Consider the following 25,058-nt stretch of genomic DNA (forward strand, 5'->3'; position numbering starts at 1 on the left):
GTCACCCTTGGAGCATCCCCTTTTGCCTCTCTCTCTCACTCTTCTCTCCGTGACTCTCAATGTTTCTCTCTCTCTCTCCATCGTTCTGCTGTCCCTCTTTCTCTTGCTATCTTGTCCACCCATGTCTTTCCCCCTCTCTGCCTTTATTTCCATCCTTCTGCCAGATCCCCAACCCAGCCTCTCCACGGCCCGGACAGTGGCCCTTCCCCTCCCCGCCCCCAGGTCGCCCTGTCAGTAGTTCTATCTAGAATCGTGCTGGCCCAAGATCGCTTCCCGACAGGATCTGTCCCTTTTCTGGGGTGGATCTGCCCACAACTTAGGGTCCGGGAACTGGTCCCCCACCCTCCTGTCCTCTCCCCTCTCCACCCCCAAAGACGGAGACGCACGCTAGCCAATGCCTTTAAGACCATTTATTTTTCGTGCTGCGAGGGCGGGGTTGGGGTGAGGGCGCCTCAGTAGACGCCGGGCTGGGCGGGCTCAGCGGGCCCCGGCGCCCCCGCCAACTGCACCAGCCGCAGCAGCAAGGCCCCGCTCGGCCCGTCCAGAAGGGTCGCGTTGCTCAGGTCGCTGGCCCGGGCGCGTCGTGGGAAGCTGGCGCCCTCCCGGCACTCGGGCTCCGTCACGCAGCTCTCTGCGGGCAGCATGGGCTGAGCGCGCGGCGCGGGGGCGCAACAAGGTGCCCAGGCCCCGCCCCCGCCAGGCCCAGGTTGGACCGGCCCCCGGCCCGGCCCCAGCGCCCCGCCCGCCCTCAGCCGCCCCGGCCCCTCACCGTCGTTGCAGCAGATGCCGGCGGCGGCGCAGCGGCCCCCGCTCCCGCACGGCTTCTGGCCCGACTGGCAGGGCGACGGCAGGTAGTTCTCCTCCTGGCAGCGCAGCGCCTCGGCCGTGCCCACGAGGCAGCCCAGCTCGTCCCCGCAGCAGATGCTGGGCCCGAAGCAGCGGCCTTTGCCCCCGGGGCCGCAGGGGAGACACTGGCGGGAGGGCGGGGGTGAGCCGGGGGCGGGGAGGGGCCCGGGCCCGGGAGGGAGACCCTGCGGGGCGGGGGTGCTGAGCCGAGTGGGGGAGGACAAGGCAGAGGAGCGCCGGAGGTTCGGGGTCTCCCTGGCGCTCTTTGGGCCCCAGAAGTGGTCGAAGGAGGGGACTCAAAAGCTACTCAGCTGCCTTGGTTTTCAGGTGACTAAGAAACAGCTCTCAGTGACAGCCCTCAGCATCCTCCCTCTTCGTTGAGGGAGGGGTCCCGCATGGGCTGCATGCGAGAGACCTTCCTTCTCAGCTTTGGGGCCTCCGGGTGTGCACCCCTCTCTCAGCTGCCCACTACCCTCCCCTTAATGCAGACCTTCCTCCTCTGGCCGTGTTGCTCCAGCTCCATCTCTAGCATGTACCCCCTCTCCACACCCACCCCACCCCGTGCAGGGAGGTCCCCTGCCCCACTCCAGAATACACTCAGGCCCTTCTTCCCATGTCCTGTTCCCTCTCTGGCCTTACCCTGCCCCTCAAGCCAGTGGGCCTCACTGGGGCCCTGACCTCTGCTCACTCACCTATGGACTGACCCTGTGGGTGACAGGGACATGAGCCCTAGAGGAGGGCATGAGGCACCTAGGTGACTCCAGCTTCCAAAGTTGCCAAGCAGAGGGAGGGGTTGTTTGTGGGGGCTGCCCACCTACCCACCCTAGTTTGTTCAGCACCTCAAAACTGGCCACCTGTGGCCTTGGCAGAATTGAGCATGGTGATTGGATTTCCTTTAGCTCTGCTGAAGGTGGAATAAGAGGGAATCACTGGACATTCAGCATGAAAGAATTGGGCTAGGTACCCAGCAGAACTTCCTTACAGGATACTTGGGTGGCACCTCCCACTCAGGCAAGCTCAGGGCAATGGCCAGCTTCTGGGGGCTGGGGAGCTGGGGCCCATGGCTAGGAGAGGCCAGGAGTTGAACAGGGAAACCCTCAAGTGCTGGAGAAGACAGAGCCTCCGAAGCTCCAGCTAGTCCTGGAGGAGAGGCCGCCATGGGCACAGAGGAGGTCTTGCCATCCAGTTCTCCCTGATCCAGCACCGAGTCCAGTTACTGGGGAAACCTCTCCTTCCTGCATCCCTTCTCTGCATGGGGACAGTGTTCAGGAAGTCCTGCAGCCCGTCCTAGCCCGCCCGACAGCCTGGTCCCCTCTGTCTGGCCATGCCAAGCCTCCCCTTCTTCTGTTGGGCACTTCCCCTAAAGCCTGCCTCTCCCACGACTTCCCTTCCTAGCCCCTGCACTGTGGTGCCATCCCTGGGCCTCTGCCCCGGCCCAGTAGCCCTGAGATGGGCCACGGTCATACCTGTCTCAGCTCCAGGTCAGACGTGGCCCTCTTGCCGCCCCTTGGGCAGTTCTGGAAGTAGCAAGCGGAGGTGAAGGCCAGCAGGCCGAGGAAGAAGGCAGGCAGTGTGGCGTCGGGCATCCTGGCACAGGTGGGCACAGTCTGCAATGCTGCTCTGTGGACTGTGCTGTGCTGCCTTCGCTGGCTGCCTATTTATGTCTGCAGGTGTTCCCTCTGAGGTGACGTGGCCACCACCCCCCTCCCCAGTGGCTCCCCAGGAGCCCATGGCCGCCAGGTCCCAGTCGTCAGCAGTGATTCAGGCATCTGGGGACGCACGTGGACCTGTGCAGGGGACGGTGGGGGAGGGGTGCCAGCCTCTGGGCTGTCATTGGCAGCGGTGTGGCTGCGGTGTGACAGGAGCTGCTGTGACTATAACTGTGACTCTCTGGACTCAGGGAGAGAGACAGATGTGGGGGGGGCGGTCACCTGGAGACTGTCTCCAAGCATTCTGGTGCCCAGAAGAGGCTGGGGGTCAACAGGCCCTGTCCCCCCGACACAGACCCCAGAGAAGGGGGCAGGGGGGACACGAGGGGCTGCTGTGTAAGGAGCAGGTCAGGCACCAGCCCAGGAGTGATGAGCAGGGGACAGTCGGTATGCAGGACCGCATCAGGAGCATTAGTCCTGTGAGAGGACAAGTGACTAAGAACGGCACACACTCGAGGTGGTGCAGACAGAGGCCTTTGTACCGGCTGCACTAGGACAGAAAGTGCTGCCTGCAACCTCGTATAATGGAGGCAAGAGACCAACATGGAATCAAGGGGTCATTCCCACTTGGTGGGTGGGGCAGGTTCCCGGGGGGAGCTGGGGATGCTCCCACACCCCCCACACACCCACACCAGGGTCCAAAGACCCAGGGACTGGGGACCTTGGGGACAGCTTCTTGGCATGTCCCCATCACTCCCCTTCCAGGCAGGAGCATGGGGTAAGGGGAGCATCTATGGGGGAATGAGGAAATCCGGACCCAGTAAAGTTCAAAGGTCAGGGGGTAAACTGACAGCCAGTTTGCCCCAATTCCTACCCTGACCAGGACGCTAGTTTGTGGGGACCAGAGCAGGTACCAGCTCAGGCCTGGGGCCTCAGGGGGCTTTGAGGCTCGGGGAGGGGCAGAGCCACAGCCAAATGGGCCCAGCCTGAGAAGCAGCCTTCGGTTTATGACCCCAGGCTGGTGGGTTTAAGGGATGGAAGTCTCCCTCCCTGGGCTGCCTGAGTGGCCCTCTGGTCCTTGAATCCAAGCCAGCCACCCTGCACCGCTCAGGCTCTGCACAGCCCCCAGCTCACCCAGCCCCCAGACTCTTGGCCTCCTCTCCAGGGTGCTGCCGGGAAGCTCCAGCTGCTATCCTGTCAACCAAGTGCAGTGCAGGGTCCCAGGTCCCAGAGATGGGGGGCTGTGAGGATGCTGGAGCCCAGCAGCCTGTTGAAATCTGGCCCCTGTTCCTCAAAACATCATGACTCGGGTAGATCACTTGACCTCTCTGTGCCTCATTTTTCTCCAGTGTGAAGTGGGGAAGATACTTGCACCCACATCACCAGGTTGTCGTGAGGACTGAGATAATGTAATGCAGGAGAGATTTGGAAAAGTGCCTGCACCATTGTAAAGTTAATTAATAGTAGTATTGTAGTAATATTAATGCCATTATTCTTAATAAGACCTTAAGAGATTTCTTCCAGAGAGAGTAGTTTCCTGAGTTAATGCAGGATAAACGTTTTCATTCCGTTCACGGCCTAGAAATAAACTTGGTCTGGACATTGCCCTCCTGAGACTCTGCGTTGTGGGGCAGACTGAGAGGGGCAGCCAGAGGCCTGGCTTAGGCCAGCTGTGCCTTGGCCCAGCACCTTGCCCTCTCTGCACTTTTGGTCTGAGTTACCAACTGAAAACTGAAGGAGCTACAGGAAGTGAAGGGCTCAAGCTCTGGTACAAGCTGTGTCCTGACTAGCCGTGTGTACCTGAATCACCATTCTAAGACTTGCCTCCCATACCAGGGCCCTTTGAAGATCCCAAATCCCACCTCCACACAGATACCAGAGGGCCTGCTTCTCCCAATACCACCTTCTTGGAACCCACACTGGCTGGAAAAAGTCCCGTTACTGTGCTGACTGGCTGCATTTCCAGTATAACACCTCACAGGTCACGTGGACCCTGAGGACACCCCCACCCCTTCTTCACTTCCCTTATATGTTCTCTTTCCAAAACTACTTTTTCACACCTTTGCCACCCTTACATCTTCTGCAGCTTAGCTCATGATCTTGCTTCAGTGTCACTTAGAAAGAGGGGATTAACTCTTTTACCAGTCCTTCCCCACCACCCATCACAGTACCCTCCCACACCATTTTCTTGATATAATAATGTCATAATGGTTAGGTCACTATTACGAGTTAGACTGCAAGCTAAACCTCCAAGCTAAACCATATGGTATATTATGATGACCTTTCCATCGCTGAACAACTTTTTGTGTTCCCTAGAGTTAGTGATCACCTTTGTTTTTCATTGTTGTCCAACTGCCATTTTTATCCAGAAGTCAACATTTACTCTTCAACTCACTCCACTCAGGCTTCTGCCCAAACCAGTGCACTGAAACTCCTGTTATCAAGGTCATAAACTACCTCTGTATTACCAAATTTGGTGGTCATGTCCATGTCCTCATTTTACATTATCCCTTAGTAGCATTCAACATGGTGGAGCAGTTGTCTTTTTTTCTTTTTGCCATGTCTTGTGGCTTGCAGGATCTTAGTTCCTCAACCAGGGATTGAACCTGGGCCCCAGCAGTGAAATTGCCGAGTCCTAACCACTGGATAGCCAGAGAATTCTGCACTTGTCCTTTTTAAATATATGCTTTTAAAATCCACCACACTGGATGTTCTTTCTCAGTCTCCTTTTCTGGCTCTACCTCTTTGACCTTGACTTCTAAATGTTGGAGTATCCCAGGACTCAGTCCTGTGTCCCTTCTCTTCTCTTCTCTTCTTAGGTGATTGCTTCTAACCCCATAATTTTATATACTTTCTACAAACTAATGATTCTCAAATTCATACCTCCATCCTCGGCCTCTCCCCCAAGTGCCCAATGACAACTCCCCTTGGATATTCAATAGGCCTTTCCAACTTAACATGGTCAACTCCTGATTCTTCGCTGCTCCCCTGCTCTCTCCCAGGGTTCTCCAGCCCTGCAATCATACCACCATCCAGCCAGCTGGTCCTCCCAGAACCTGGGACTCACCCTGATCCATTGCTTTCCCTCACTCTTTGTTAGTCCTACCTCTAAAATCTATCTCAAACTATCTGCTTCTTTCCATCCCTGCTTTGGAATTTCAGAGCCTGCTGTCTCCTTGTCCTAAAAGGCTTGCCTACCCTCACCTATCCCTGGGGTTCACCTTGTTGCTTTAAAGTGTCATCTCCCAAGAGGAGCCTTCCCTGAGCACCCACGTGGAGCATACCTCACACCTAGCTCAGTTATTTTCTAAGTTGGGTCTATGTTGATGTGTTTAATAGCACCTACTACAACCTGCAGTTCATTTGTTTGTTTATTATTATTATTATTATTTTGTATGTATGGCTGTACCCCATCTAGAATGAAAGCCTCAGGGCAGAAAGGACTCCATCCTTTGTGTTCCGTACTGTAACCCCACTCCTGGTACAGTGCTTGCCACACAGTGAGTTTTCAATAAATTATGGAAAGGAGGAAGGGAGGGAGTGGAGCCCTGGGTACCAGCCTCAGCTCTCCAGGGAGTTACTGTGTGACCTTGGGTGAGTCACACCTGTTCCCAAGGTTGCTTGATGTACTGACCCCACGTCCTATCTCACTGAGGTCTTAAGGGAATCAGACCTGAAGGTGCTATAAGGGGTTCGAATTTTCAGAAATCTTTACGTAACAAAGAGTTGCAAGCCTCCAGATTAAACTCCAAATCTCAGAATGTTCTTTAAGTACCTCCTTACCATTAGACCCTCTTTTCTGAGAACAGGTAACAACTGCCCCCCACTCCTGTTTCTTATTCTTTTTTTCTCAGGGTCAACCCAGTGTTTGAACTATAATGACATCTCTGCTACCCTCCGAAGGGGTTGGCCTCATTCTCAAACAGGTCTGCTAGCGTCTCATCTCACCTGCTTCCTAGTAGTCTGACTCAAGGACCTGCAGCAGTGTGGTCACACAAATGCTCTGTGAACTATGCAGAGGAACGAAAGTGAGCAAACGCTGTGAGAGCCCAAGAACTGCTGACTGAATGAGTTGAAAAGGGCGCGTTGAGCAGGGTCAACAAGCATAAGAAAAATGCTGGGCCTTAGCATGAAACTGCCTTAGGTCTGCACCAGGAGTAAGGAAAAAATAAAAATAAAAAAAGCTTTCACTTCTTCATCAGATGGGAGGGAGCTGAATGTGAATATGAGATCCCTTGGTTACAGTAAGCTTAAAAGAAATCAGAAATGAGAGGTCATCATAAAAAGTCTTACCTGCAAAAATAACCTAAGTAAAAAGCAACATAACCTAGGAAAAATATTTTTGACAGGCTTTTTTTCTGTATTAAAAGTCTGTAGAGCAGCCAGGTGGGTGGATTCACATCTGGGGACTGTGGGCTCCAGCTCCAGGGCCCACGGGGCCGGCCTGGAGCACCCGCTGGGGACAAAGGCTTCTGCTCTGGGGGCGACCGAGGTGGCCCCCTTTGGTCGACTGGGAAGAGCCAGGGGAGGGCCACATGCGCTTCTCCCACGCTTCAGCCAGACGACTGGCCAGAAATGCCGCGGGCTGAGGGCAGCAGAGCGCAGTCAGGAAGCTTCGTGGGCCTCGGGGACCGACCGGGTCGAGCACAAAGCGGGCGGCGCTGCCAGGGCGCACGGCCCGCCGGCTGTGCTCCCAGGAGGAATCTCGCTGCGCCATCTGACGCCCTGGCCCAGCCCAGCCCGGCCCCAGCCCCGCGCTGAGCTTTTCTCCGCTCCCGGCGGAGAAAAGCGCGCAGGGCGGCCACGCGGGGCGCAGGCAGAGGGGCAACGGCACAGGGCAGGTCCCCCCGCCCCGAACACCTTCGGTGCCTGTAGTTTGGAGAGTGAAGCCTGAGTGGGGAGCTCCGGGAAGAGGGGCCAGGGAGGGCACAGCTGGCAGGATAAAGAACTTGTGCTGCAAAGGTGTGAAGGAAGAGGATCTAAGCATGGGGGCCGGGGTGGGACATAACACAGGAGGAACAGGCCTGTTGAACCCCGGACAACAACAGAGACTTCCATAGCCCCGAGTACCTGGCAGTACTGTTCTCAGCCTTTTACAAACCTTTCCTCCGCATAAAACCCTAGGAAGGAGGAAGTCATTTTTATCTCCATTCGTAGACAGGAAACTGGGGGACCGAGAAGTTGCCCCAGGAGGCCCAGGTAATAAACAGCAGACCTGGGATTGAAACACAGCCCCCAGAGTCTGTGCTCTTTACCACTCCATTGTCTGGAAACCCACTAACAGTGACTAAACCACCAGGACATTTATAACTTGCTTAGGATTCAGGGTTGGAGGTTGATGGTCCTATGCTTGGCCTGGGGTCCAGGGATGTCACCTGGGAATTCCTTACTGCCTCTGGCACCTTCTTCATGTCTGGGCATCCCTCCTCATGGCAAGGGAGGCAGTCACAAAATGGGTGCCCTTCTCTGAGCCTCTCCTTTCTCAGGGAGGAGAAACTTATCTGTCCATCTTCTCCACTAAACAGGGAAAATGCCTAAACAGGGGTGATGGGGAATAGCTAACAATTACTGCAAGCTGACAGTGTGTTCCCAGCACTACACTATAAGCTGTGTAACAATGTCAGAAGATTCTTTTATCACCATTTTATTGATGTGGAAACTGAGGCTTAAAAGGGTTAAGCAATTTCCTGAAGTGCCACAGCCAGCAAGGAAGCAGAAGCAGGACCCCAACACCAGAGTACCCTGAGGAGAGAGGTCCCCACCCCTGTGCCTTTCAAGGCTTTGATGGGTTATCCCAGGTTGTGATTTACTGTTTTTTGGGGAAGACAGAACTCTAGGAGCTCCTACAAATCATGTCCTAAATGTGTTAATCTGATGCCACCCTAACTTGCTTCAAAATAACATGAGAGGGGTGAATTGGGTGAGGGTAAGTAAAGAAGAAATAAGACTAGCCATGAATTGAGAGTTGTTGAAACTGGGTGATGGGTACGTGAGAGTTGATTATACTAATCTGTATTTTTGTATGTGTGTGGAATTTTCCATAATAAAAAGTTGTTTTTTTTTTTTTTTTTAAGTATCAGCTCCAACTTTTTTAGGACCTGGGGTAAAATATGACTAAACATATAAAAGTTGTAAGTCAAGCTAACAAAATGTAAAATGAAACGTGTTCTGTCCTCCTACCTTGAAAAATATATGTTCATGATGACCTGAAGTCCATGTTCAGATTTGGAGGTCTGCAGCAGAACTTGGCAGCCTAAGGGGCTGGTCTCTCCCTGCAGCTTTGTTCTGTCCCAATCCCAGGGACAGGCACACAGGTGGACATTCCGGGCTCCGCCTGTGTACCTCACAAATCGCCTCCCCTTCCCACCACGTAGGCACATTTGCACAGCTGAGGGGCAGTCCACCTGGGCCACAGATCCAGGGAAGAGGACTCTTCCAGCCATAGATACAGTCATGGGGAAGTTAGGCAGCAGGTTCCAGGCCACAACCCTCAGTGCACAGATTCTGTGTGCACATGTCCCCTGGTCTCACCCTGAGGAGAGCCAGAGAAGGCCCTCTAAGGGCTTCTCTTGTCTGGGTCTTAGACATTAATGGTCCTTGAATCTGCCAGAGCCCTGCCCTCAGTAGGCACATGGCTCCAACGACTCAGCTGCTTCCTCCTTGCCTGTCATAGGACACCAGGGTCCAAACCAGAGTGTAAACACCCATTTCACTGCCTTCTGCCCCTTCCTGACCAATCCTACCTGCCCCTCATGTTCTTGAGAGTCATATGTCCATTCCTTAAAGCTCCTTCAGTCTGTAGCCAATGGAGAAAGGGTAGTGCCTTAAAAGAAAATCAGGATGCTATTATGAAGAGTCAGCGGATGCCTCCCTACAAAATCCACTGAAATCAGTACCAGAGTGCCACCTTTCTTGCCCCCATCCTTGACCTTAGCAGTCTTGACTCTCCTTGCAGGTTAATGTAGTACCATACCTAGACATGCCTTAATCATGTGTTTCCCTGTCTCCCTGCCCCACTAGACAGTGTTTCTTTCATCACTGTGTCCCCAGGACCCTGCATCGGGCCCCTCACTGGCTCTTCAGTAAACGGCCAAGTCAGTGTGCTGGCCAGCCCAGGAGCATTAGGATCCTCTGTCTGTGCTTGCGGCCCATGGTCAGGTACAAAATATTAGCACAGGAATATTTTCAGGCTTTCCCCTCCCCTCTCTGCTAAGAGGATTCTGGCTTTGAGCTCCCAGGTTCTCCCCCTCCTTCCCCAGCCCCCTCTGCAGCAATTGTCTAGGATTTTGTGGTTGTTCCAGTTACTACTGCTGTGTAACAAACCACCCACAGTGCAGTGCTCTAGACAACCACCATTTCTTTATGTTCATGGATTCTGAAGGTCGGGAGTCCCAACAGGGCACAGCAAGGACACCTTTTCTCTGCCCCACAATGTGTGGCGTCCCTCCTGAAAAAAGTGAATGGCTTGGGGCTGGAATCATCTGGAGACTTCTTCATGCACATGCCTGGGCACCTGGGCTGAGATGACTCAGAGGCTGGGCCCAGCTGGGACTGCCAACTGGAGTGCCTGCCTGCCTGTGGCCTCTCTGTGTGGGTCCTCACAGCCTGGTGGCCTTGGGATAGTTGGACTTCTTGCCTGGTGGCTCAAGGCTTCAAGAGTGAGTGTTCCAGCAAGCAAAGCAGACTGGCAGCCTCAGAAATCTTGCAGGGTCACTGCTGCCACACTCCATCGTTCGAAGCAGCCACAAGCCTGTCCAGGGTCAAGAGAAGGAACAAAGTGCTCCTTTGGGTGGGGGGGAGTGCTGAATAATTGGCAACCAATCGTTTGAAATCATCCCAGTGGTGTGAAGTCAGGAGGAAAGGATGAAGACTAAGGTTTGGAATAGATGTTTCCAGGGAGCACTGGAAAAGTAGGTATTATGGGAGCAGGTGCACCAAAGGACTGCAGGAGGTAGATGGGAGGATAAAGGGGGAATTTGAAGAAGATTTGCTGACAGACATCACGTATCATGTGAAACTGCGTTTTGGCGGCTGAATCTATATTTTTGCTCCAGATCACTCCATGACTGAGCCGTGTGAGCCACAGCTTTGCAGGCCTTAAACAGACCAAGCTTGAACAGGTCCACCCAGGCCGCTCAAGCCTGCCCACAGGTTTCTTGAGTCGAGGAAACTTTCAGGGGCTGAGGCACTTACCATCATTTCCGCCATCTCATTACAGAAGGTCAATCTGCCAAGGCCGCCTGGTGCATAAACGCATGCCTCGGCATCTCATTTACCCCCAGTGTTCATGCTTCCCCTCCCCTCCTCATTCCCAGGGGCCAGATCCCCTCAAGCCTGACCTCATTCTTGGGGTGGGAGGGAGAGGAAGGCAGGTGAGAGGGGCTCTCTCTGGGGGATCCTGGTTTCCGAGACAGGCTAATTACAGGCTTCCTATTTAATGAGCCATGAGGTTGCATTTCATCAGCTGAGTCACAGTTGATGTCTGGGCCCTGGGCCCAAGGGGAGAGTATGAAGAATCATGGGAGGCGGAGGCCAGGCTGTGTCTCTGCCTCCCTGACCCTCATTCTCTAGACCCTCTCTTTTCAAACACAGTTCTTCTTACCACCTTAGAGGGTGTCAGCAGCCCCCCTTCCTCCCTACTCCTACCTCTGCTTCCTGATATTTTCCCGGGACTGTCCCCCAGTCTGTCCATTCCTTATGCCTGCCCACCGCCCCCAGGACCACATAGAGCTCATTGGTTATTGTTTCCCCATCACTCAGTTTCTCTTTCTCTTTCTCCCTCAGCCACGTACATCACACAACTGGAGCTGCTGTCTGTACCATGGCAACCACATCTCGGGATCCTAGCACCCACTGCCGTTGGCCGCAGCCTGCCAGAGACCATTCCTGAGCCACTCTTGCACCTGCCTCCTTGCTCCTTCCCCCACACACCTCTTTCAGTAACTGTACGTGACAGGTACTTTTCCATTTTCATTTCAACCAGAAGATGTATCCATTTACAGGAAGTTAATGCTGCTGAGTCTTTATTGGCGGTGGTGGGGGAAGGGGAATTCTTTTATTTTTTGTGCCTAGAGGTGTAATATTTTTGAATTTTCAAAAGCTGTGCTGTAGCTTGGTCATGAGTTGTTATTCCATAGACTTTTTTGTGCCTGTAGTTCTGGGTCCCATGCTGGACTTGGGCCCAAGTGGAAAGGTTCTAGTAGGTCGTGGAGTTGGGTGTTTTCCCACCAGATCAGTGCTGGCAGTGCCCCGTTCCCTGCACTAGGCTCCCATTCAATGGAGGGATCCTTAGCAGCTCTGTGGTGACAACATCCAGGCCACCCCTGTAGAGGAGACCTGAGTCTGATCTTTGCCAGCCTCTACTACCTTCAGAGCATCTCAGGGGTTAAGTTGGTGGCCTTGGAGTCAGTCAGATGAGCTCTTCATGGAACTGGGCCTCGGCTTACTCCTTCTACCGAGAGTTGTGAGGATTAAATGAGATAATATGTACAAAGTGCTTAGCACAATTCCCAGGACGGCATGCTCAATATATAGAAACTTTCTAAAAGACTTATTTATTTATTTTTATTTGTTTTTTTTTGGCTGCATCGGGTCTTAGTTGTGGTGCTCGGGCTTCTATAGTTGTGGCGTGTGGGCTTAGTTGCCCCTTGGCATGTGGGATCTTAGTTCCCCAACCAGGGATTGAACCAGCATCCCCTGCATTGCAAGAAAGATTCTTAACCACTGGACCACCTGAAAGACTTCTGAATGCAAACGTTTTTTTTGTTGTTGTTTTTCATACCTGGATGGGCTTCAAATTCTCTATAATCTCCTTGATAATACATGCAAAATCAAGTGTGTGCAAACCACTTGTTCTTGGGCCCATCTTCTGGACACAGCTGACCACTCCACAGGGGGTGATGTGGCTCTAAGCCCCCCAGACCAGCCCTGGCTGCTCAGGCGGCCTGTTGGTAGGGTTGGAATCGTTCTCTTCATTTTTTGCCAAAGAATCTTTGGGTTAGAATCCTATAGGTGGGATGGCTGGGTTAGAGGGATCATGCGTATGTAACTTTGCTAGATATTCTCCTCCACAGAGGGTGTACCCCTTGCATTCCCACAGCCTCACCAGCAGATTGTGGCCCAATTTTGAGATTTGTGCCAATCTGCTAAACAAGAAATGGTATTTCAGGCTTATTTTTATTTCATCATATTATGAGCAAGGTTGAGCATCTTTTGACATGCTTAAAAGGCCATTTTCACTTCTTTGTGTCTTTATTTTTAGAAGCTATATATTGGAATATTAACCATTGTAATACAACTTACATATTGTATTTTCCCAGTTTGTAATTTGTGTTTTTACTTTGCTAATGGTGGCTTTCTTTTTCTATGTATGAGGGGTTTTTTTGCTTTAATTTTTTTATGTAGTCAAATTTATCAATCTTTCCCCTAACTATATGTGGATTCTGAAATCAGGAAAGGTTTTCTCACTTCCAGGTTTACAAGAATTTCCTCATTTTCCATTTTCTTCTAGCTCTTAAATGGTTTCCTTCTTCTAGTGACTCCAGCACCACTTACTGAGAGGTCCCCTCGCCCCAATTTCCATATGCAGTTGGGCCTGTTTCTGGATTTTTAAATATTTTTCATTGCTCTGTCTGTGTATTCATGGGTTAGTTTTCCCCACCCCCAAATCAAACTTCATTTTCAGCTTTTTTCTAGTTATTCTGGTCTGTTCTTCAAAATTATCTTTATAATAATAATAGTGTGTAATGACGGCAAATGTCCATTAAATAATGTTAAGGGAAATAGCAGGCAACAGAACCACACAGTATATACACATGCCTCTTTTTCCTTATAAAAAATTACTGGAAGGGAAAAGAGCCAAGAGAGCCATGGTTGAGTGGTCATCTCTCAGCAGTATGGCTATGGGTAGCATTACCTTGTTACTGATGCAAACCTTGGTGGAAAAAACCTGCCAACTGCCACATGGCTGCCTCCTCCTCCTTCCTCCTTCCTGTGCCACTCTGGAGATCTTGTCACCCTCTGGGCCAAGGCATCTCTTTGTAAGGGAGGGAGCGCATTACAGCAGGGAGGAGCCTGGGGGCATGGCCTCTGCCAGGTCGGGGGTGGGGGTGGCCGGCAAGGTGCGGGCACATCTGATTCTCTACCCCACTGCCCCGCTCTCCGTTACAAGCTCCACCCCCGTGTAGGGGTGTTTCCCTACTTTCCCGGGAGGCAGGTTCCTAAGCGGTAAGGGGAACACCGAGGGCCACCACTGTCCAATAGAACTTTCTTTGATGGTGGAATGTTCTGTATCTGTGCTGTCCAACAGGGTAGCCACTGGCACATGTGACTATTCAGTACTTCAAATGTGGCTGGTGTGACTGAGGAACTGAGTTATTTTTATTTACTTTAAATAGCCACTCTACTGGCCAGTGCCTCTTTGGCCCATTCCCAATCCAGCCGCTCCCCTTCCAACCTAGAACTGGAAGGAAAGATCCTGCCTGTGTAAGTGGACTGAGAGGCCAAGCAGGCCGGTGTGGGCTGGAGAGGGGAGAGGGCAGCTCCGCGGGAGGGCCCAGCACACCAGCAGCCCCGCCCCTGCCCCAGTGGCCAGCACACAGGCAGGCAGCCCAGCATCACAATACTGCAGCCGGGAGGTGAGCAGCAGCCTGGCAGCCTGGCAGGGGGTTCCCTCCAGCGGCAGGTCTCTGTCTGCAGACCTACTTACAGCAACCCAGGCAGCAGAGGACCATTTCTTGGGGAATGGTAAAGCACCCAGCAGCTGAGCGGCCTCAGACTGGAGACCCACGGGAGGAAGCAGGGCTGATGAGGGGATGGGGGAGCCTTTCAGCTCCAGGACCCAGACGCAGCCGCCTGGAGATGGAGTACTCCGGGCACAGAGCAGCTGCTCCTCTTGGTGATTTGGTTTTCCTACTTCTTCTACCTTCAGGACTACTTCTGAGTGGCCCTCCTTTCTGCCTGCCCCTGGGGCTGGAGGGCGAAGGCAGAGCGAGCATGAGTGAGGGCGGAGTAGCCAAGGCCTGGGGCCTTGGCCCCACAAGGGGACGGCCAGGATGTGGGGCAAGGCCTCACTCTGCACCTTGAGGATGAAGACTGGAGACCAGCCACTGGGGCCCAGCTTCCTGCTCTCAAAGGGCCCAGGGCTGCGTGCCCCCAAATGGACTTGGTGTTGAGTAAATGCTACAGGAAAGGGGACATGTGCCCCCACAGACCCTGTGGTCAGGCAAGGGGGCAGTAGGGTCACAAGGCTTTGAAGTCCCGAGTCTTCTCAGAGTCAATAGAGTCCAGCTCTTTGAGTTTATTGGTTAGCTGCTTTGTGCCCGCCCTGGGCTCTGGTGAGAAACAAACTATCCTTTGAGTCTAGTTGGCAGCAAGAGAAAAGTTATTCTCATTTTCTAGGGGAGAGAAACAGAGCCCAGCAGTGCTTTGTGTGTTTCTGGCAAGGGTAGTGAAAAGACCACTTCATTTTAGGGGACTCTTTAAGATAAAAATGGATGCATCTCCAAGGATGTGGATATGGCTCCACCTGTCCATCACAGGGGCTCCCATGCCTGGTTTCCTCCCAGAGCTACCTGGGGAGCAGCAGCCTGTTCAAAATGCAGATCACCAGGCCCCCTGCAGGAGGGGAGGAACCTCTGCCCTCATCTGGGCACTCTGCACTTTATGATGACCCCAGGCTGGTGGCTTCCTCAGGCTCCCAGGTTGGGAAAGACGAGACAAACCTCAGAGGGAAGGCCTCCCAGCAGTGAACTTGCTCTTGGGGAACTAGGCTGTTATCCTGAGGCCATGACAGGCTGAGGGTAGGAACTGCCCCGCCCTCTGTAGCAGTGCTTTTGCTGCAATGGTGGGGCTTTTCCTAGAACACAAGCACACAAGGAAGATAAGGCAATAATCTGGACTGACCCAGACATTTAAAGCCAAAGGACACATGGGAGCCTCGCCAGCCAAGAGGAAAGCCCACCACTGCAGACCTCGGAGGCTCATTTGAGGAGGGGTCAAGGGAAGTGTCACCAGGGGGCAGAGGGGAGGGTGGGATTGCCTCTCCACAGCCACCTCTGTGGCCATACACACCTTCTAGAAACTCTTAAAAACACATTCTCTAACCCCAACCCCAGATCTCTAAATTCTTAGATCTGGAGTCCAAGAATGGAATTTTTAATAAGCTCCCTCCTTCCCCCATTAGTGTTAAGAACTATAGTTCTCTCTGCCCTGTGAGCAAAGCGTGGAAGCCAGAGAGAATGCTGGCCTCCTCCCCTGGAGGGTCCCACTAGAGCAAAGCGGAGGCAGCAGGCCTGTGGGAGTAGAGGAGAGCAGGTGGCTCAGTATCCTGAGTGGCTTGAGGGACCCCCACAGCCTGTCCACCGGTGGCTGTGATGAAATCTCAAGAATAAAATAAGAAGCATCACTGCACTCCTCCTTCCCAAACATGCTCAGAGGGAACAGGGAATAGCACAGTGTATTTTTTCACGGATATTCTTCCATGACTAGGATCTACTCCATACAGTAAACAGTTGTAGGAATACATATTTTTCCTCTGGGACTCCAAAATTTTGAATGGGAAAAAAAAATGCAATCTATCCACAAGTATCTTTGCTGAAATAGGCCCCATGCAGAAAAGGTACCTTTTCCCCTCGGAGGGCAGTGCAGCTCTGCCAACACACAGCTAAGCAAGCTGTCATCAGCCCAGGGGGGTGCTCAACCCTCCCAACTGGCGTGCACACCCACCTGCAAACCCTCATGCATCAGATGCACCTGCAAATGCAACTTCTTGTCCCTTCAGGCCACTGACCCAAATTACAATCTGACAGGGTTGCAGTGACTGCTCATGGCTGCCCTGTGACAGTCCCACTTTGTGTGGGTACAGGTGGGGTAGAGGAGTATGATGACACAGACAAGAGAAAGCCCACAGCAGACGTCAACCATTGCTTTATTAAGGCTCGGAGTGGTTTGCCAGTCAGAGGGGCTGAGTCATTCACTCCACAGATCCTTGCCATGCTCCACTTTTGGGTGACACTAAAGGTGGAGGCTCTCTCTGAGATCCCGAGCCACATTCACATCCACCTTGTAGGCTGAGGGGTGTGTGCAGACGACCTGGGGGGCCTCAGAGGGTGGGGCTGGCTCTAGCAGGCCCTGGGCTCTGGCAGGGGGTGCTGGCAGGGAGGCACGGGAGGGCAGGGACATCTCCCCCATCCCTCCCAGCTCAAACTATGGCTTTGTTATCCTATTGCCACTTGAGCAGGCATGGAGAGCCCCTTCCCTGACCCCTCACTCCGCAGGCCCATGTGCTACGCTGTGGGAGGAGACAAAGGGACAGCCCGCGAGAAAGCAGAGGCCCCCCTGTGCCTGGGACCTGGCCAGACCTCAGGAGCTTTGACCACCACTCGCTCCTCCTCAGCTCCTCCCAGCGATGGGTCTTCTCAGGTTGAGGCCAGTCACTCAGAAGTGAACCCGCAGAACATCCTGGCTGGCAAATGGCCGCTGGCAGGCTATGCATGTCATGGGCAGGGAGCGTTGCTTCTCACCCAGGCAGGGCCGGCACAGGAGATGACCACAGGGAAGCTGGTACACAGGCTCCTTTTTGAAGTAGGGAGAGAACACTCTTTTGCAGGATGTGCATTCGGGGCCCAGGATGCTCCCAGGCTGCTCTGGTGAATCAGGGAAGAAAATAGGCCAGGGTTAGGAAAAGCTGCCCCCAGTCCAGGCTCCATCCTGGAGGCGGGCGTGTGCCTGGAGTAGGACAAGAAGCTTCCTAACCCTGGCCTACACTGCATCCCTCCAGCAGCCTGGCTTCCTCCCTCCCTAGGCCGCCTCTGACTGATCTGGGAGGAGAGGATGCCAGGGAGCCTGAGAATCTAGGGAGCCTCCTCTCCATAATCAAATCTCGGTGCTCCAATGAATGTTCAAGAAAAGCTGGCTTCTGAGGGCTGCTGGGCAGCACTGGGCCCTTCCTGCTGCTCTCCCAGCAAGATGGACTTTCCCCTGGATAGGGTGCCAAGGTCAGAGCAAGGCACAAGCTCACCCTGACAACCTTGATAAACTGCAAGAAAGGTGAGATATAACAAGAAGAAAAAGCAAAAAATGGTCTGAGGTACCCAGGTCGGGCAGGTCAAGGGGGGACGGAGGTCACCAGAGGGGCAGGGCTGAGGTCTTGTCTGTAGCAGACCTGCCTGCTGAGCCTGGCACCTGAGTCTCTTTAGCCCTGTAGCCCAGCAGCTCCCCTCCTGACCCATCAATCCCTTTCTTGTGCTGCAGGCTCTCTCCTTCATGCTTCCCACAGGGTCTCCTGAATGAGGGCCACAGTGGGCAGGTCTTGCCAGCCCTCCTCCCCAAGCTATACCTGCTGCTCTTCTCTCGTGGCCCTTGCCTAGGGAGGCTGCTCTTTCTCCCCCAATCCACACCCATCTGGAGAAGACAAGGATCACCTTTTGGGTGAAGAGCCATAAGAATGAAAGGGATGGGCTTCCCTGGTGGCGCAGTGGTCGCGTGTCCGCCTGCCGATGCAGGGGAACCGGGTTCACGCCCTGGTCTGGGAGGATCCCGCATGCCGCGGAGCGGCTGGGCCCGTGGGCCATGGCCGCTGAGCCTGCGCGTCTGGAGCCTGTGCTCCGCAATGGGAGAGGCCACAACAGAGGGAGGCCCGCATACCCCAAAAAAAAAAAAAAAAAAAAAAAGAATGAAAGGGAGCCAGCCATGCATGAGTGAAAGGGACAGCAAGTACAAAGAGTGGCTGGTCTATTAAAGAAACAGAAAAGACAAAGGTGTGACGTGTGAGAGCGGCAGAGCAGGCTGGAGCAGGGCTGGAACATGCAGGACCTCACAGGCAGCAATTTCTATTGTATTCCAAGTGCAACGGGATACCCTGGAAGGATTCTAAGAGGCAGAGTACCATGATCTGGCTTACATAAAAAGATCCCTCTGGCTCTTCTGAGGAGGATGGGCAAGGCAAGCGTGACTGTGGAGGAGCAGCGGAGGCTGCTACAGGAATCTGGGGGAGCAGTGCAGGAGCTGGGGCCAGGGTAGCAGCAAGAGTAATGGAGCAGAGAGGACATCCCTGAGATCTACTTTGGAGCAGTGTAAACAAGACTTGATGATGAATAGAATGTCAGGAATGTTGACGGAAACCAAAGATGACCTCCATGTTATAGGCTTGACCACAGGGTAGAAGATGCTTGCTCTTTACCAGTGACTGGATGATGGGGGGCTATGGGGAAAAACCTCTGGAGGCACCTGCAGTTCTGAGTTAGAAATTCACTAAAGATATCCATGAGTTTCCCACATAGATGCGCCAAGAAGCTGTAAGGGAGGTCAGGGTCTGAGTTCCAAGGAGAGGAAGGAGCTACAGGTGAATATGGGCAGTCACAGGCCAAGTGGGCTCTCACTTGAGTGACACAGATTATAGAGAAGAGGGTCTAAGACAAGAGTCTGGAAGAGAAGGAAGAATCAGCAATGGAAACTGAAGAGAGACTGTTGAAAATGGGGAGAAAAAGAGCATAACATCCAGAAGGCCAAGACAGGTGTTTCAGGAAGGAGAGGCTGGTTAGCCACAATAGATGCTGCTGAGAGGGTAAGTGACCATCGAATTTGGGGTCATGGAAATTGCTGGTCACCTGGACAAGACAAGTTCTGGGAATGATTAGGATGGAAACATAATCAGAGAGACAGGGAGGAGGGGACAAGAGGCAGAAAAGGTAAGATGGCCTGGGATCCAGGCAATAAGAGAACAGACTAACTTTGGATAGGCAGGAGGAAGCAAGTGTATACCTTATCATTAGCCCCACCAGATTTCATCTTGTAAAAAAAATGCTCCAGGTTCTCTCACTTTGTATCCTAACCGATTCTATCATCCATTGTGGTCCCAGGTGCATTTTAGGCAAAACTTAGCTCAGTAAGCTATCACTGTTCTAAGATACTGGTGAAAATGTTAATAGGAAGGGATGAAGATGACATACTCAACTTGAAACCACCCTCCACATTTACATAAAGTACCCCAGATGTCAGATGAGAGACAGACTACATAAGAAAAATAAGCAAAAAGGGAGAAACAAAAGTCCTCAGGACAGAGTAATTAACATTAAATCTTACCAAAAAACACCAATCCCCAACGCCACAGAATTACTAAGAATTGACTAAAGAAAGACTTTCTTGTGAAGAGTTAAACTTCATAGGCAGCCCTTGAACTCCCCCTGGAAAAGTAAAGGCCTGAGTGTTGGAGCTAAGGAGCCTGGGCATAGAGATTCACAGAGCCCCAGAGGCATGGCCCGGCATCCTGTTCAAGGGCTCTGAGGAGATAGACAGGGCCCCTCTTACCCGAGCTGGAGCCTGGCCTCCAGGAAGTACTGCTCCCTCTTGTGCTGAGGTGCTGGAGCTGTCCCCTGGTCAGCCGAGCTGTGAAGGAGGGCATGGAGCCAAGGGTTGACGTCAAGGCAATTTCCAAGCTTTGCGACAGCTTTTGCTCATGGGATACTGGACCTGTTGAGAGACGCACAGACCACAATATCCAGAGAGGTTTGGCAAAAGCGAACACCAAAGCACAAAGTCCTCAGAGAACCACAAATGGTACTTGTAACTTCAAACAGACACAAACATAAGGAAGGTCCTCCCTAATGTCTACTAATAGACTGTGATGACAGGATACCAGGAGTTAAAGCCCTGGGGTCCCTGGCAGTTCTTACCCATCCCACACTGCTTTTAGGATTCCTGGGCTCTGCGCTAGCTTTTCTCCTCCTGTACAAATTGCTGGGCAGGCCTGGGCCACCTCCTGGCTCACCTGTAGAACTGTACCCTATTTTCTGAAGGCCTCCCTGCCTGCCAAGGAAATGACTGGGGCAAGTAAACGCCCAGTTTTGTACCCCTGCTCCCTGCCCCCATTCCCTCCCCAACAGCCTTAGTCTGCTCTTCCCCCATCTCCTCCCTGCTAGGGCCCCCTCAACCCTGCAGGGCCACTGGCCTGTACTCCCTAGGTGTTCGTGTCCTCTTGCTTCCTAGGTAAAGCAAAGCAGTTATTATCGAGTGGAATAATGAAGACCTCACTCTGCCCACTCCACTATCTATAGGGCCTTCTCTGGATATGGGCTGAGGGTGAAGGTAACAGGAGATGGGGACAGCTGCTGAAGAAAGGACCTAGAGATCTGCCTGATAGCAGGGTTCCCCAAAGTGGCACCATAAATGTACCCCAAAGTGGGGAGTGGAATGTTTGGTCTACAGTATGTAGGCCATAGGATATCAGCTTGAGGCCTTGAAGGAGCACTGGTCAGCGTGGTACTGTGTCACCAACAAATCTGTCAAGGCCAACACCACTGGAGACCTCCACAAACATCAAGGTCTAAGTATCCTTCTCCTCATCTTGCCCCACTGCACCTCAGATGCTTCCAGGAGTTTCTGGGGGTCTTGTTAACTAAAATTTACACTCAAAGCCAGAGAAGACACATACGTAACCTTTAAGTGTGCTATTTGCATAAGCCTTTTAGACTAAGAGAGGAACTTTAAAGAATGATACAGGTGGATGGACCTAGAGTCTATCATACAGAGTGAAGTAAGTCAGAAAGAGAAAAACATATACCGTACGCTAACGCATATATATGGAATCTAAAAGAACCGGTACTCATGAACCTAGTGGCAAGATATGAATAAAGAAGCAGACGTAGAGAACAGACTTGAGGACATGGGAGGGCAGAGGAAGCTGGGATGAAGTGAGAGAGCAGCATTGACATATATACACTACCAAATGTAAAATGAATGGCTAGTGGGAAGCTTCAGCATAGCACAGGGAGATCAACTCGTTGCTCTGTGACAACCTAGAGGGGTGGGATAGGGAGGGTGGGAGGGAGGCTCAAGATGGAGGGGATATGGGGATATACATATACATATAGATGATTCACTTTGTTATACAGTGGAAACTAACACAACAATGTAAAGCAATTATACTCCAATAAAGATGTTAAAAAAAAAGAATGATAGAATCTAAACAGACTAGTTTTCATAAGGAAAAAGAAAAAGTTGTCAAAGAGCTATCTCCAAAAGCACCAAGCACTGACAATCACAGGAGAATTCTACCAAACATGTAAAGAGTAAATGAGGGACTTCCCTGGCGGTGCAGTTGTTAAGACTCCACGCTCCCAATGCAGGGGGCCCGAGTCCGATCCCTGGTCAGGGAACTAGATCCCACATGCTGCAACTAAAAAGAAAAAAAGATCCCGCACACAGCAACTAAAAAAAAAAAGAAGGTCCCGCATGCTGCAACGAAGATCTCGCATGCAGCAACAAAGATCCTGCATACTGCAACTAAGACCTGGCATAGACAGATAAATAGATAGATAGATAGACAGACAGATAGATAGGAAGGAAGGAAGGGAGGGAGGGAGGAAGGGAGGAAGGAAAGAAGGAAGGAAGGAAGGAAGGAAGAATAAATGATTCTAATACTACTAAATTGTTCCAGAGTTTAGAAAAGGAAAATTTGCTAATTCTTCTTATGGAGCAAATCATTGATACCAAAACCTGACAGAAGGTGATGTGTACTTGTGCGCACACACGCACACGCACACACACACACACACACACACACAGAACTGCAGTCCAATCTCATTAATGAAGGCAAAAATCCTAAATAAAAACACTAGCAAACAGAACTAAGCAGTACACTAAAAGCAGCATGACCAAATGGAGTTTCTTGCAGGAATATAACAGTGGTTCAATATTAAGAAGCCTATTAATGTACTTTACTGTATTAAAATATCTAAAGATGAAAAATCATAATATCATCTCTACTGATATTGAAAAGGCATTAGACAAAATCCAACCACCAATCTTGGGTAAATACATTGAATAAAATAGGAATCAATGGTGTGGGAGAGTGTCTGAAATGGCCCCCAATGAATCCCACATGAACTTAGTAACTTGCTTCTTACAAAATACAATAAAAGTGACGGGATGTCTTTATCTGTGATTAGGTTCTACAAGACTGACTTCCACTTGTTTGCACATGCTGGTGTACACAGCTACCATGTTGTGTGCTGCCCTTGAGAGGCCCATATGACAAGGAATTGAGGGCAGAATCCAGCCACCAGACAAAAGGGAAGTGAAGCCCCCAGTGCAACAATTCAGTAAGGAACTGAATCCTGCAACAATCACATGAGTGACCTTGGAAGTGAATCCTTCCCCAGTCAAGGCTTGAGATGGCTGCAGCCCTGCCAACACTTTGATAGCAGCCTTGGAAGACCCTAAAGCAGACAATCCAGCTAAGCAATGCCTAGATTCCTGACCAGAGAAGCTGTAAGTTAATAAATGTGTGGTTCTTTAAGCCAGTAAGTTTTGGTGTAATTTAAGCCAGCAAAGCATAAAACAAAGGGCAAGTGCCAAGTGTCACCCGGGAGGAGAAGAGATGATGACGGGCTTAGACATAAGACGAGGGATTACCTGTTGAACAATCCATGAGCTCACTGGCAGCTTTCATTTTCTTAGCAGTGTGCTCTGAGGTAGTGGGTGAGACCAGAAGGCTTGTGGTAGAAAAACAGGAAGCATTTAAGCCAAGGCTACTGTCTGGGGCATGTTCACCCTGCTCCATCTTCCTTTTCTGAGAGGGCAGAGCAATGGAAGAAGGGGTCATTGCCAATGCAGTCTGTGCTCTCCCAAGCAGGTGGCAGCCAGGGATGGAGTGCTGGAGCAGGAAATGGTCGATCCGGGCCTTCAAGGAGGGGTGAGGCAGGGGCTGGGAGTGTGGAGTAAAGGCTACTCCTGTGAAAGGGTCACTGGGCACTCGGCCCCATGCGGCTTCACTACGGTTACACTTCTCCAGTGTGCTCTGGTCAATGACCTTGCCTGAGGGCAGCAGCACGGGGTAAGGCATGATCTCCAGGGTGATGGGATCCAGGAACTCTTCAGGTACATCCCGAATTACCTCAGCCAGCTCCAGTAGGCTGGAGGGGGCCTGCTGGCCCTCAGACTGGCCCCCAGGATCACAGTCACTCTCCATGGGCAAGGCCGGGGCCTGTAGAGACAAGTCCTGAGGGAGGCTCTCTGAGGCAACCAGCAAAACACTGTCTATCACCTCCTGAGAGCAGGTTTTGGCTGGCTGACCCCATACTTCCAACCGCTTGATACAAGGGATACCACTGCCTGTCACATGGGTGATACAAATCTTGAGATGGGCCACATGACTAAGAGAAAGAGCCCCTTTATTCCAGAGCTCCTGGGCCACAACAGCAGGGGAGGGGAGTGTGGCTTCCATCGGGCCAAAAGGTGGCCTGGCTTTGAAGCCCTTGTGGCTAAACACCACTTGGCTCTGGTTTTTCAACAAGACTTTGCCCACCAAAGTGAACGCTTCTTTGTCCGGAATGGATGGCTCATCTGGGCCTGGGGTCTGGCACTCGGGGGTATTCCAAGACACTCTGCTGGACAAGGCAGATGTATACATTTCCAGGCCAGTGATATTCTGGCCTCCCCCAGCTGTGAGGTCTATGTTAATCCTACAGATTTCCACATTGAAGGGAAAGGAAACTGTCACATAGACTGGTGGCTTAATGAAATACTCTGTCCTAAAACCATGACTTCTCTTTGTGAGGTCTTCAGAGATGAGATTTTCTACTTCATAACCATCAGCTGATATCTAGATTTAATGACAAAAATGAGACACATTGATTTGACGAGATCCAAATGAAGACAACTAGTTTTCAACAACTTGTCACTTCTAAGAAAACTCTTTAAAGAAAATCTGAAGTTCCTCATTTGAAATTTCCTCTATTACATCAAATTTTCCTGGGGTTTTCTTTTATTTTTATTTTTTTGGCAGATATCCAAGATCAGGTCAAAGGCTGAGGGCAACTGTGTCCCCAAATACTGCCCATCCTTAAAAAATGAGCAATAAAACTCTGCCTAACCAACAAAAAATCCCTTCAAAATAACATGTCTGGGCTTCCCTGGTGGCGCAGTGGTTGCGCGTCCGCCTGCCGATGCAGGGGAACCGTTTTTTTGGCAGATATCCAAGATCAGGTCAAAGGCTGAGGGCAACTGTGTCCCCAAATACTGCCCATCCTTAAAAAATGAGCAATAAAACTCTGCCTAACCAACAAAAAATCCCTTCAAAATAACATGTCTGTGAAAAGGGGGCAGATTTACAAGTGTTTTTTGGATTGTTTTTGGGTTTGGGGGGTTTTTTTTGTTTTTAAATTCAGAGAATGAAAATGTACAGATTTAGGGAAAAATAAAGATGTTCACTGAAGCTCTCAATTTTGTATTTGGACTCTATCAATTATAAGAGTTTCCCTAGGAAGGCATAACAAAGGAACTTCTTGTAAATCTATGAATGATGAAACTTGGAAAAAAAAGTTTGCACAGAGACAAGGACCACAAAAGACTATGGGAAATTTAAGACAGTGAATGTGCTAGGGGTGGGATTGTGAGTAGCTTTTTCCTTTCTCCCTTTTAATGTTTCCAATACTTGTTATAACCAATGGAAATTTTAAGATATCCTTGTCTGAAGGAGTCAGCTTAACAATCTGGGAACCTGAAATAATGTGCTATGTGCAGAAATTCCAAATTGGGGAAGAAGTTCAATTCTCCCCTTGGAGT

At 51.4% G+C, this 25,058-nt stretch overlaps 2 protein-coding genes across 7 annotated transcripts in view; both read right to left on the reverse strand.

Annotated features, from left to right (window-relative positions):
- Nucleotides 1-452: 452 nt before the first annotated feature.
- Nucleotides 453-2,474, reverse strand: AVP (arginine vasopressin). The gene is made up of 3 exons (XM_024117150.2): nt 2,313-2,474; nt 770-971; nt 453-631 (listed from the first exon to the last, which is right to left on the reverse strand). The coding sequence occupies exons 1-3, from the start codon at nt 2,430-2,432 to the stop codon at nt 453-455; spliced, it is 501 nt and encodes a 166-aa protein (XP_023972918.1). The 5' UTR covers nt 2,433-2,474.
- A 13,930-nt stretch (nt 2,475-16,404) lies between these two features.
- UBOX5 (U-box domain containing 5) overlaps nt 16,405-25,058 on the reverse strand; it is a 35,005-nt gene continuing 26,351 nt past the window's right edge. For 5 of the 6 annotated variants that reach the window (XM_028498460.2, XM_028498459.2, XM_007127133.4 and 2 more), the window contains 3 exons: nt 22,908-24,096; nt 19,803-19,964; nt 16,405-17,140 (listed from right to left, as the gene is read on the reverse strand). In XM_028498460.2, the coding sequence (XP_028354261.1) occupies nt 16,932-17,140; nt 19,803-19,964; nt 22,908-24,096 (1,560 nt within the window). In that variant the 3' untranslated portion in view covers nt 16,405-16,931. The remainder of the gene's footprint in view (nt 17,141-19,802; nt 19,965-22,907; nt 24,097-25,058) is intronic. The other variant, XM_028498462.2, reaches the window with a different exon arrangement.

Source organism: Physeter macrocephalus, chromosome 14 (assembly GCF_002837175.3).
Source record: "Physeter macrocephalus isolate SW-GA chromosome 14, ASM283717v5, whole genome shotgun sequence".
Lineage (NCBI taxonomy): Eukaryota > Metazoa > Chordata > Mammalia > Artiodactyla > Physeteridae > Physeter > Physeter macrocephalus.

Bases quoted from the DNA above. Each gene is read 5' to 3' on its own strand.
- AVP (XM_024117150.2), bottom strand. From the start codon at position 2,432: ATGCCCGACGCCACACTGCCTGCCTTCTTCCTCGGCCTGCTGGCCTTC. The intron at 972-2,312 runs GTATGACCGTGG...CCCTCCCGCCAG, and splicing joins CTGACCTGGAGCTGAGACAG to TGTCTCCCCTGCGGCCCCGG. The intron at 632-769 runs GTGAGGGGCCGG...TGCTGCCCGCAG, and splicing joins CGGCATCTGCTGCAACGACG to AGAGCTGCGTGACGGAGCCC.